General features: G+C 40.0%; 1 protein-coding gene across 1 annotated transcript; it reads right to left on the bottom strand.

Annotated features, from left to right (window-relative positions):
- Nucleotides 1–7,085: 7,085 nt before the first annotated feature.
- Nucleotides 7,086–12,598, bottom strand: LOC103702482 (beta-amylase 1, chloroplastic-like). The gene is made up of 4 exons (XM_008784928.4): nt 12,008–12,598; nt 8,515–8,725; nt 8,312–8,428; nt 7,086–8,181 (listed from the first exon to the last, which is right to left on the bottom strand). The coding sequence occupies exons 1-4, from the start codon at nt 12,544–12,546 to the stop codon at nt 7,396–7,398; spliced, it is 1,653 nt and encodes a 550-aa protein (XP_008783150.2). The 5' UTR covers nt 12,547–12,598; the 3' UTR covers nt 7,086–7,395.
- Nucleotides 12,599–13,252: the final 654 nt, after the last annotated feature.

Genomic DNA, 13,252 nt, shown 5'->3' with positions numbered 1-13,252 from the left:
CTTGGGAACCAATATATATATATATAATACTCATCAAATCGAGCATGGCAGAATAAAGATGAAACACGAAACGGCGACGACACTACATCAAAAAAAAAAAAGGGGGGGGGGGGGGTGGGGGGGGAGAAAACACCATTAGCAGTAAGGAAAGAATCTCTAGATTAGATTCTTAAAAAAGATTCGCCTTTGAGGTCACTGTAAACTCCTAGCAACCAGTATCCCAAGATAGCTTCTTAATATTCTTTCCAACTTGTCAGTAGCTGCTGCTGGTATGTGACAAGTGGCAAATAAATAAGTAGGAGCGGACATTAACACAGATTGAAGCAAGATTAAATGGCAAGCCCGCATCGACAAATGCTTCCATTTAAGCCTGCAGCCGGAAAGAGGATCTCCTAAATAATTCCTATTGCGGGGACGGACGCTTTGACCGGAGCCTCACGCAACAGTTAGCCCACCCCCATTTAAGGCACAGAATCTTTCCGTTACTAGCCGATGTGGGACTAAATTCAAGGCCCCTCTCCTTCCACAACATAGCCCCCCCCAGCGGGAAGGTCCTGTGCCGGTTTAACCCGGCTTTACCAACCCCCAGGCAACTTGAGGGGTAGTTAATGGAGAGAGGAGGCGGGCCCTCCTTCTAGCGCCATCTGTTGCGGGGATGGACGCTTTGGCCGGAGCCTCACGTAACAGTTAGCCCACATTAAGCTAGCAGAGAAAGAGGACTGCGTTCCTCCCGAGGTATTGTCCGCTTTGGGCGCTCCGGCCCGCGCGTCCAGTGCAGACAGGGGAGACTGGTGCCCTCACGGTTTTGTCCCACAAAAGGATCCTCGAGAGGAAAGGATTTCCATCCTCCATTTAAGGCACAGAACCTTTCCGCTACTAGCCGATATGGGACTAAATTCAAGGCTCCCTCCCCCTCCACAACAATTCCATTTCTCCTGTTTGATGGAAACCCTCAGTTCTTGTTTGATTCTTTGTTCAGTTCTCGTACGGTTCTTTGTCAGTACTTGGGCTAAAGTAGATATGGGATTTGTCAACATTTACATTCTGCACAAATCACAACATGCTTCGAGGTAATAGCGTTGGAAACCGAAGGGCCGGCTGCTATAAGCAAATCATCTGCCAACTTGAGATAAGTACGGAATATTCAACAAATCTGAGTAGAGGATAGATAAGAAAGGAGAAAGTGGGCAGCCTTGTCTTAATCCAATTAGTTGAGGAGGAAGTCGGAGGGCATCCATTGATGAGTATGGAGAAGCTCAGGTTGGAGACGCGTCCTTCAATCCAACTTATATAACAGAGATGAAGTTAAAATGATTGAGAATAACCAATACAAAAAGCTATTATATCCTATGATCGTATGCTCTTTCTGCGACGTACAGAGGTTGTCACTTTTGCACAATAAAATGATTCACCTTCTTTCGCATGAATCCTAGCCACTTTGGAATATGCACAAACAAATGAATGGAAGAATTTGAAATGCTATGATAACTATGTAGGGTGTGATCATTCTTTACAACCCGAACCCCTCAATGATGAGTATTATCAATATAAAGGCTTGCTTCTTTAATGCTGTAAAGACTCGTGCGGACATGTGTTTAGTCCCACATCGATTATTTGTTGAGTAGATCTTGGGTACTCATACAAGATTAAAGAATCCAAATAATACCTTTTGGTTAGCCATGTTGGATGAGGTCATGAGTTGTTACAAATGGTATCAGAGCCGATCCGGCCCACAGCCTATGTGGACTAGAAGACACTGCAGCACGAATCCATTGGGACTGACCACAGGCCTCATGACTTAAATAAGGAGAGTATGTAAGGACTTGTGTGGGCATATATTTAGTCCCGCATTGGTTATTTGCTAGATAAATCTTAGGTACTTATACAGATTAAGGAACCCAAATAATATTTTTCGACTGGTCATCTTGGGTGAGAAAATAACGGCGTCATGCTCAGCGGACACCGAATTGAGCAGTGGCCTTTTTCATTCTTAGCATCAAGATTTTTTCTCAAGTTTATACATAATATTTATTACAAAGACTGCTAGGTCAAGATCCCTTAGCTCTCGAGGTTGCCTTCCAGGCTGGCGGCATTCTACGAATTCTGAAAAAAAAAAAAAAATCTGTAACAGCTTCCATCACAACTTTTTTGATGATGGACGAAAAGGTCTGAAAGAATGGGAATACAAGCGTCCTGCCGCGATGAAGCAGTAGAGCATTATTTAGTGAAGGATGGAACACCTTCTGCCGTGATGAAGCGTCCTGACATCTGAAAAGTCGAAGATTTTCTCTTGATATTGCCGGATTTATGGGGTTCCCCAGTACTTCTGCCCTGTGGGCCCCACAAATGTCGCGTGCGTGTCAGAGGTTAATTGGTTGGCATTTTGGAGACGGATAGACCCACTAGCGATGGACACAGATTCAGCATACGACTCAAATCGCGCCCGCGCCCGCTTGATGGTGGAAGTAAATTGTTTATCCTAAAAAAAAATTTATAATTTATTTTTATTTTTATTTTAATACTAGTTAGAATAGTTTATTATTTTAATGAAAATTAGTTTTTAAATTTAGATAGGAATCAAACATCCCATCCATGTGACGGACTTTTAGTGTCTCTTCTGGGTGGGGTGTCGAAAAAGAGAGAGAGGGAGGTGAGGCATCCAGATGGTGGAGTAAGAGAGAGATAATTTAGTAACATTCTAGTAGAGGAGAGAAGTTTTGCACTTTTTTTTTTGATTAAAAATTTTGTTCTCTCAAAAAAAAAATTCTCTCTATTTTTTTTGCGCATCTAGTCTATTATTTGCTTTTTCTTGTCTATATTCTAGATCTTAAGCCGACACAGTAGATATACCTTAGGTAGTATTTTGAAAAGCACCCAGTAATTCGTTGTGTGACGGTGCAAGTATGTAGATTCTTATTTGATGATTCGATAAGTGAACCGTCATGATGCTACTATCATCTCTCTCAATAAGTTCTACATGTCTGACCTCACCAACATCAATATAGCCACTTTTGCTATAACTACTTTCCGCCGTAAGTTAAACAACATCTATTATCCACTTTGGAAGGCTACTGCCGTGTCTTATTTGATAAGACAAGATTTTTAAAATATCTTGGATGAGTCAAAAATAATGTCAACTGATGCTTTTATTGATGAGGTTGCAAGAAGAAAGTAGAATATGAAATCTAGGATGATTATGTGAATTATTTAAGTTTTACTTGGTATAAAAAATTATTTCCATATTCAATATATACAAGAGTCGAAGAAAGCATAGGATATTTTTATGGTCATCCACTCAAGTTCTAACAAGATGAAACATTACAAATAAAAATTACCTAATTAGTGAATTTTGGTTCTTGGCTTCCCTTAAAAATTTGGAAGAAAAACAAAATTGATTTAAAGATGAAGATTTAAAACAGGGGAGCTTGATCAATTAGAAATTGGATCAAATTTAGAAGACTCGGAGCATGAAAAGTTTGATCAGCTCAAAGATCAATCAAGTCCAGAAGAAAATATAGAGCAAGTAGAGCTTGATCACATGAATGTGACATCAAGTTCAAAAAAGATCATAATTGAAGAAATTGTTAATTCTAAAATTACTTCAAAAGAGTCAAAAGATACTATGATTCATCCAGCCATAAAAATTTATATTAAGAAGTTAAATCATGCAGAAGAGTCTTATACTGAAGTTATCCAATATTCGGATATTTCATATATAGATTTAGTCAACTATGTGTTTAAAAAGCTGCCTATTTTTAAAGTAGTTTCAGAGATTAAGCAACAAGAAGATATATTTGGTATAGATGATTCATGTTGTGCCATAGTTTTCCATAAAGTTTTTAGTACATCAGTTAAGGGAACTGCATCAATGGATGAACAACATTGGACTTAGCACAAGAAAGGACACAATCACTTGGAAATAGGAAAACCACTATACTTTCACAGTACCCAAGTGCTACAAATTTCTGAGCCGTGGTGGAGTTATTTCAGCAATTGCTAGAATCCTGTGGAAGCTCCCAATTCCGAAAAAGGCAAAGATTTTTCACTAGTTAACCTTACAGAACAAAATTCAGACTGCAGATAATTTAAAGAAAAGAAGATTAAATGCTCCACCTTGTTGTCCATTATGCTGTGAAGAAAAGGAAACGGCAACACACCTATTCCTCACACGCTGATTCTCAAAGGAAATTTGGCATCTGGTAGTACAGAAAATGCAAATCCCAACCTTACCTCGAACTCTGGAGGAGTTATGGACTGTATGGCGACAGCAGCTTCCAAAGAATATAACGAAGAAGGCTTGGGATTGCTGTTCTATGGAAAGACAGAAACGGAAGAATTTTCAGATTCGAAGCTTACTCGACTCGCAAGGCTTTAGAGAAAGGCCTAACACTGTTTAAAAGCTCGACATCAGTATACAAAGGAAAATGGGAGACAGCATTAAGAAAGTTTATCGAAGACCTTCGTAAGCAATAGAGCTTGGAACACGCGACAGTGGCGATGGCAAAACATCACTTAACATTTTCGTTCATATTTTGGTCTCCAGGCTAACTTCGCAAATATTGTCACGTGGTCCGCTCACTTCCTCACCACGAGGAGGGGTTCAAAACCTATCTTTTCTAAGGGTAGACCCAACTTACATGTAGAACAATCACCTTTACTTTCACGTTAATATTGTAAATAACTTCTCTATAAATAAATCCTGGGTGGGTTTTCATACCCTCTTTTTTTTTTTTAGTTAGGGAAAAAGAGGAAGGAGGGAGAAAGGGACAAACCCATCTCCGCGTAGCAGCCCCACTGGGCCCCCGCCCTACCAGGAGAATGTTCAATGCGGGCAAAAATGGCTGTGTGTTGGGCACCCCGACCGGTTTTACTCATACCCTCCCCACCCGTGGGCCCAGCTCAACTACCCCTTTGGGCTCTAGCTCGAGTCCCACATGCCAGAAGAATGTTCGATGCGGGCAGAAATGGTCGTGTGTTGGGCATCCCGACTGGTTTTACTCATACCCTTCGCACCCGTGGGCCTGGCTCAACTACCCCTTTGGGCTTTGGCTCGAGTCCCATGTGTGAGTATGTCACACTTGGCACCACCCTGGCTACTAGAGATCCAAAAAGCGTTCCTATGCCTCATGTCCAAGCAGTGGCTGAAGCCATATTTTAATCAACGCCGCAGCGACTCAAACTTGGGAACATGATGATAGAAATTCCGCCCATTACCATTAGGCTACCACCTTGGTGGCTTCATACCCTCCTTTTACATCAAAAAAAAAAATGAAGCTATTCCAAAGCTTAAGTTGTTATATGCATATACTTGAAGCTACTCAAATGGAGGTATGCGAATGTAGCCAAATTTTTATTGCTGATTTCATAGTTTGTAGGTAATAATCGATGCTTTATTAAGCAATGATTACAACTGGCAACTTGACATTTGTTGGGATAAGCTGGATGCTCGAAATCTTGATATAATGATCATGAAGTCAATGCCAAGGAGTATTGAAGGATATCGTCGATTTCAATATATGCATCAAAAAGGATGAGCTAGCGAAAAGTTACTTTTCAAGCCAATAAAGAAGTTTTGCTATTCAAATATTGGTTCGACAAGTTATTTGATATTGTTGTTACTGCTATAATATGGGCAATGGCTGCTATAGCATTTCATGACATCGATAAGTTCAACATTCTCTTGGATTTTATAAAAAATCTTGATAATACTAAATGCATGTTTGGTTGGAGAGAGTTGGACTTTAGAATAGGAATGAGAAGGAGCGACTTATATTCTAGCTGTTAGGTTGGTGGAGTGTCATTTCCATACCGATTCTTGAAGAAATAGAAATGCCCCAATACTCCAAACCCAAACCCAAACCCTAATCTCCTCTAGCATTCTAATTCCAATTCTAATCACGAACTAAATTTACCGAGGAATATGACTATTCCGATCCCTATTTCAACCCTTTCCGATTCCACTCGCTAACCAAACCTAACATAAAAGTAAGTATACTCGTGCCAATTTTGGTAGTAGAGTAGTATATAATAAGACGGGTAAACCCTGATGGTCAACCCAGTGCACTCACGAGCATCTACATGACCATCTCTCCCTGCTTCATCCCCCAAAAGAAAAAACAAAAAACAGGAGAACTCATTAAAAAAAGGGCAATATATATCAAAATCTATATCATTCTGTGCACAATAAGGCTGCAAGGATTGGAATGATAAGAGTTGACTTGTGTGCCTTGGGGCCTTGGCCTTTGATGATGATACATGCATAGACTGCAGAGCAGGGACCGTGGAGTCACTCTGTGAAGGATTTCTTCCGGGGCTCCCCCTCTTCAGGTCATGCTTAAGGGATGGGCCCAAGGAATTAAGCTGGCTGCCAATTTAGATCCAAAACCAAAATAGAAGCAGATATTCAGATTGTAATGTTTAATAGGTTTTAATATTTTTTAGTTAAAAGAGTAAAGGACTACGATCAGACGAATGGTTTACATTGGCATGCAAGCTTGAATTTTTTATTTATTCACATGCAAGTACACGTACATATGCAAATGCATCATGCATGCATGAGTTTCATGGCCTGCACTCGGATCAAGAGTGAAAAAGCATGTCCACACACAAGCAGAGAACTAGCTTTACCCATAAGCATTTGCAAAACCTGCATCTCTTCCAGCTAACTGGACTCTGTATAGCCAGCAGATTTAACTGGCCAGAATGAAATTCCAATGAAACCACGTTTGGGCCCATGGAAGGACATGCATGTTCTGCTATCAGAAGCATACTGAAAACTTCACATCTTGATGCAGAATAGAGAAAATAAATACATTACAGTTCAAAACGTTTCTTGCCTTTTCTTTTAATAGTGTCATAAATATACAAACAACTGATGATAACTAGTGCTGATGTCCACACTAAACTTGCTGTAATTCTAAGAAATGCCATCAGAAATAGAGCATATAATTTTTCAAGTCAATTGAAACTGTAACCATGAACATAATCATCAGTCTATCTGCTTCATGATTAAGCAGAAGATTTAACTAGACCACCTTTTTAACAAGTACAATGCACTAGATAACTCAGCACAATAACGAAAAATATTTTGAGAAGATAGTGATACGATTCAAAGAAGTTTCACGTGGAAAGATTATTCATCAATTTGAATACCCAATTCAGGATACAGTTAGAAACAAGGATTAAACAAAAATACAGCAACCTCTAAAATGGATCAAATGGGTATATACATGAGACAGCCGGAAGCCTATGTAACAAATCATAGACAACCTTTTCTTTTGGCAACTAAAAAAGGCCACCTGCTGCTTAAATTCTCTGCATCTAACGGCATTATGAATGTGCTCAACACCGGTAAAAAATAAAACAGGGCATGATGCACAAAGAGCGAGAAGCTTTTCAGTGATATGCCAAAGCACGTCCAACTTCCTCAGCTCCTGATATTAGACATGATTCACCACCTCTGATATCTAGTTTGGCCCGAAATGTTCGAAAATCTGACATCTTCCTCACAAACTTAGTAAAGCGATTCCAGTTATGAGAGTCAAATAAGTTTCTGTTCATTCTAACATAGTTAAAAGATAAGGAAGCCTCGTAAGCACCACTAGAATAAAGCCTGGCGCTTTTTTTGACCTGATTGAGTGAGGTATCATCCAACCTAGTCACAGAATTTTCACCCAGAAGTGGTAGGTTACACATTCTAGCAGCATATACAAGCTGTCTGAGAAATCCTTCTGGACTGCTCTTTGGGGTGCTTCGTTCCTCTGAATCTCGCATATCAAAACATGTACAACACAAAGTCATTCTATACCTACCAAACATGCGGGCAATTGGAAGGTAGCCATCTCTAATAAAGGTATTGTAATAACCAGCAGTCAGTTCGGATGGATGTGAGCTTGTACCATAGTGCCAGTGTATTCCTGCAACTTTTCCAGAGATCTTCGCACCAGTACCCCCGAAAATTCCATTTGTCACCGTGCATAACCTTTCTCCATGAAGAAGAAGCATTCCAGAGTACCATTCAAGAAAAAATTGCCCAAAGGGTGTGTTCCAAGAACCATCACTCCTAAAGAAAGCTGTATCTTCTAAGTTCTGCAACAAATTACTAGCACCAAGTGCACCACCATTTCCCCACCCGCACATCCCAACATTTCGTGCACAAGCATTCAGCGAGGCTAGCATATACTGTCAAGGAAGAAATTAAAAACTAGATCAGAGACCCATAATCTAAGGGGTAAAAGAAAGAATGTAGTCTGGTGCATGTAAATAGCAAAATGAAGCACAAGCTTTAGACCAACTGGATCTGCTAATCAACCTTATCATAACACTGAAATTCTCCAAGCTCAGGTGCAGCGCCTGGTCGCATAAGTTTCTCAGTGGGACAAGAAGGATACCTTAGTTCACCTGCAGGACCCATACCTACCTGAATTTCCTGCAAAAAGCAGAAAGGCAACTTAAAGTGATAATATGTCACCAAAAATGGACACAAGTGCACATACTCAAGGAAAAGAATCTTACTGTTACTATAACTCCAAGGAATTCCCTAAAAGTATCTCTGAAGCTCCTCATAAAATCTGAATAAGCTTGGATAGGAGATCGTCCCTTGAGAACAGGAAGGACATCGCATCCCAACGAGATGTACTCCTTACTCCTCCTTCCAAACTTGTCAGAGTAAGCCAAATTTGGCTCTTTATCCATTTCCTCGAGCACCCATTGTGGAAGAGGTATCCTTTAATGCGGCAAAAAAAAATCGAGGTGCCGTGCATAAATATCATAAGTTTGGCATGGATGTCTACACATTTTATGCATGATACTATGGTATTTCTTGGCACAAACGAGGACATTCTTTTAAAAAAATATGCTAACGAGCCTATGAAGATAGCGAATAAGTGGCTGTACTTGTATGGTAATGTGAAAGAGAGATAAAGGTTATATTTTAAGTAGGAAAACAAGATCAACATTTAATTTTGCAAAATCCCTCATGACATGTTTTATGGTAAGAATCCTATTTTAGAAATTTTTTTGAAATAGAGACATACAAGCCATCTGGACATTTTACATTATGCAAGAAAAAAACACTGGGCTGTGAATACTGGTTCTTTTAGAACAGTGAAATAAGTGCCTATGTTAATTTATGTGCATGTCTTCTTATATGTACTCAAGGAGGAGGGGGATTATAAAAGATGAAGAAATGAAAATGTAAATGCATTCTTTTTTCTCGATCAGTTAGTTAGTCCCTGAGAGTGCTCTCTAGGTTCACTGCATTGATTATGTGCTATTAGTATATCCCATATTCTACTCTTACTGATAGTACCACTCTTTTTTTTTTTTTGCCGCAGATTCTTGAAGAAATTTTCGAACTATTATCTCTCCCATACATAAATAAGAGAAACATGTTAATATGCTCAATGCACATTTTATGACTATTTACCTTATTACCCTATAGTAAGCTGCGTCTCTTTCAATGTAGGAAGTTGTGATTGATAGGAGACCTATCTAACCACCCTCCCATATTGTAATCATGGCAACTTGAATTGTTTCCATTCATAGACGTCCATTACAACTCTAGTTATGGAGGATGTGAGATAATTATGGGGGGCTGAGATACCACAATCAAAAAAGAAAAAACAATCTCTCTCCATATACCTTGCATGAGAGGAGCCTATGAATCTTGGAAGTCTTTTTTCCCTATTCTATATCTATGAAAAGAAAAGGCATCCCAGTACATGAGGATCTCGCCATTGTGAGGTCCGAGGGAGGTCAAATAAATACAACCTTACTTTTGCATGCAGAGAAGATATTTCCATGTTTCAAACCTATGAAACCCAGGTCAAAATGGAACCTTACCATCTCATGCCTCTCGACCTAGTATTGAATTTGAACATTTGTCTCTTTCTTCAGCTTCATTTTGTTTTAAATGCTCTCTGTTTATATCATACTCTTGGATCACCCATGATGGATCATCTACCTACTTAAACTCACTTCTAGCTTTGTCCACTCCAAGATTTCATAAGAAAAAGCTATAGGCATCTCCAACAATATCATTTTTAAAGAAAGTAATGCGCATAGCTTGAGCATGTACATTTAAAATATAATATATATTTTCTTTATTGTCAATTGAATAGTATCTTCAATGCATATTCTTTTTATCATGTGTTTTCTTGCATATTTAGGATTTCCAATTCTATAACCAAATATCATAGAACAAAAGAGCATTTTGATGGAAAATGGTATTATAAAAATGGAGAGGAAATGGAAAATATAATGACATTAAATTTTAAATTTTTGTTCACTATTATAACAATATCACAGTTTTTTCTCAATACATGTTGGGACATGTGCTTAATATATCTCCTAACTAACTTCCGCCTCCTAGGAATCAATTCTGGCTTCGCCCTTGCCCGCTCATCCCTCCACAGATGAACCCAAAGTCACTCTAGTTTTTGGATTCTTGGATATGGCGAGTGGACCGCCAATTAAAACACCATCCACTGCATAAGGTAACTTTACCTCTTCTTGTTTTTTATTCCATGAAGAAAAGACATCAGTCACCTGAATATATTACTAGATAAATAAAAATATGGAAACTAGAATAGATATGAAATAGATTATGATGCTTCCATTGTTTTATACAAGCAAAGAATGTGTCATGTTTTCTTTCTCATTTTCTTGCAATTTTACTTAACTATAATCCCTTATATGATTAAAGATTTTGATTTTTTATACTGCTTGATAAATACATCTCCCACTTTTAGCCTATGCACATGTCCTTTTCTCTCTTTTAAAGAAAGAACAATATATGCATATGCATAGAGGGTGTGCTTGAGAGTATTTATATACAAAGTAGAAAAGACATGGGACCCCATAGATGGTTATATCCACTCAAAGTCAAAACCAAAGTGATGGATTCATAGTTACAAAAAGCAGAAATAGATTGAGTGCTCTAAGAGAAATTAGGATTAGGTACACTATTATCATCTTATCCAAGCTCCTTCCCATCAAAAGTAGTTGGATGACACTAGTAACAGAGTAAATTGCCCGAAATGGGCATGTAAGAAATGCAATTCAGAAATGATAGGATGGCCGGCCCAATTTATATTTATGGTAAGCAGAAAAAGGAAATGAAAGAAGGCTTGGACAAAACTAGTGAGAAAAGGCACTTGCACTTTTAAGACTCAGACTTGAATGGTAATTGATAATGCAGCAAAACCCTAAATCCACTGCACCCATATCATCCAACATGTTGTTTATGTTTATGTTTATACAAGTTTGTCCAAAAAAGCTGTTTTAGCTTGATCCTTCCTTTTGATCCTTTGCAACCATTTAGATAAGGACGTGTAAATCTGAGCATGCATTTATATATCTTTATGTAGCTTGATTCTTCCTTTTAATCTTTTAATCATTTAGATGAGACAAGGATTTGCAAATCTGAACATGCATTTATGTAGATTTGTGATATCTTTCTGTAGTAGCTATGAAACAAAACTCAGCCTATCGAAATCCTTCCAGCATGTCATTTTTCCCGTTTCTTTCCTTTTTTCTACTAATACAACAAAGCATGCATAATGCAGACAATTTATAAAATACGACCTCTATGCCTGAGCTTTCAGAGGGGAGTGAGGAGAGAAGATGTTCACAAGCATGCTTTTCAAAGAATTTGGTCGATAGTTGTATGGTTCAAGTATTGTGTTCCAAACTAACCATGAGTAATATTATCATCAAGATACCTGCAATTTCTTTTATATAATCATTACGAGCTCATACATTAAATTTACAGCATCATATGCACATGTATCTAATACTAGTTTACGATAAACAGAGTAGATAACAAATCAACATCACTAGAAAATAAATATAATCGTCCTAAGCATACCCATTTCCAATTACAGAGATACTACACGAGATTTCGATTCTCGGACAAAAATTTAGAAAGCGGGGCCGGGGGGTGTAAAAAAATGCAAGGAAGGTTAGATCCAGAATTTATTTAGCTAAAAGATCCCATGGAACAAACCAGCTAGGATCACCGGGGCCCGTCCCGCACTGGTGGAATGCCATGATCGCCCGCACCTTGAGGCCGTAACGGCGCGCCAGGGACACCAATTCCAGGTACCCGCCCCAATCGTACACCCCGGGGGCCTCCCTCTCCACGATTCCCCACCAGCACTCCACCGCTATCCCCTCCACGCCGGCGGCCGCGAGGGCCATGAACGACGCTCCCATCGTCTTCCGCCGGGCCATCCGCCCCGTCGCCCCGACGGCGTCGACGGGGAGTGCGACGAAAACCGGCGCACCCTTCCCGAAGCGCGGCGGCAGGGGGAGGGCGTGGTGGAGCTCATCGCCACCGTCGGAGGAGGAGGGGTTATCGAGGGATCCGTTGGCGCCGGAGGAGGGCTTAGAGGAGTAGAGGCGAGACGAGACGGCGAGGCGGAGCTGGAGGCGGCGGGGCCCAAAGATGAGGAGGGGCAGGGCGAGGCGGGAAGGGAAGGGGCGGGCACGGCCGAGGGAGGAGGCGGCGGCGCTCGAGGGCGGCGGAAGGGAGATCGCCGCCATTCGAGCGGAGGATTTGGAGAGAGAGGGAGGGGGGGGGGGGGGGGGGGGGGGCGGTGGGAGCGGGTATGCAGGAGAGAGGTGGGAAAGGGTGAGGGAATCTTCTAGCCGGTTTCCAAGCCGGTCGGTAAGTTTTCTTATTTGATTTTTATTTTGTGTTTTTTTTTTTGGGAGATAAAATGGGAAAACGAATGCGGGATGGCCTCCCTTGCACCCGTTATCACCTGCGAGGTTGGTGTTCATGCATGTGGCGACGGGAACAGATGTATAATAACAGCTGGCATTCGTCATCTCATCTGCCCGCACTCGAAGAATTGGTGCAAGTTTAGATAAATGGATGTAACAATATCTCTAGCGTCGAGATAAGCTTTGGTTTTACTTTAAAAAAAAAAAAGAAATTACAAGTTGATTTAACTTGGTGACCCTTGACAAACATATGTTTAGGCTGCATTTTACATTGTTATTTTCTAAAAAAATATCAAAATAAAAATAATATTTTTAAAATTTTGATAATAAAAAGTATGTTTGATTTATTTTTTTTTTCAATAAAAGTGGCAATATGGGCATATGGCCGACAACGCGAGAGAGGAAGGGGAGATAAAGCTGTGGCTGAGGATGAGAGCTAAATGTTGGGTGATGAGGTGGTTGAGAGAGAAAAAAATGGGGATGGAGCCTGTGATGCGGCCGAGGACGAGAAATAGCTTAGTAG

The sequence above is a fragment of the Phoenix dactylifera genome, chromosome 8, assembly GCF_009389715.1.
Source record: "Phoenix dactylifera cultivar Barhee BC4 chromosome 8, palm_55x_up_171113_PBpolish2nd_filt_p, whole genome shotgun sequence".
Lineage (NCBI taxonomy): Eukaryota > Viridiplantae > Streptophyta > Magnoliopsida > Arecales > Arecaceae > Phoenix > Phoenix dactylifera.
This window is presented reverse-complemented; position numbering and strand designations above follow the sequence as displayed.

Bases quoted from the DNA above. Each gene is read 5' to 3' on its own strand.
- LOC103702482 (XM_008784928.4), bottom strand. From the start codon at position 12,546: ATGGCGGCGATCTCCCTTCCGCCGCCCTCGAGCGCCGCCGCCTCCTCC. The intron at 8,726-12,007 runs GTTTGTTCCATG...GCCGCATTAAAG, and splicing joins GGCCCCGGTGATCCTAGCTG to GATACCTCTTCCACAATGGG. The intron at 8,429-8,514 runs GTAAGATTCTTT...TGCTTTTTGCAG, and splicing joins TCCTTGGAGTTATAGTAACA to GAAATTCAGGTAGGTATGGG.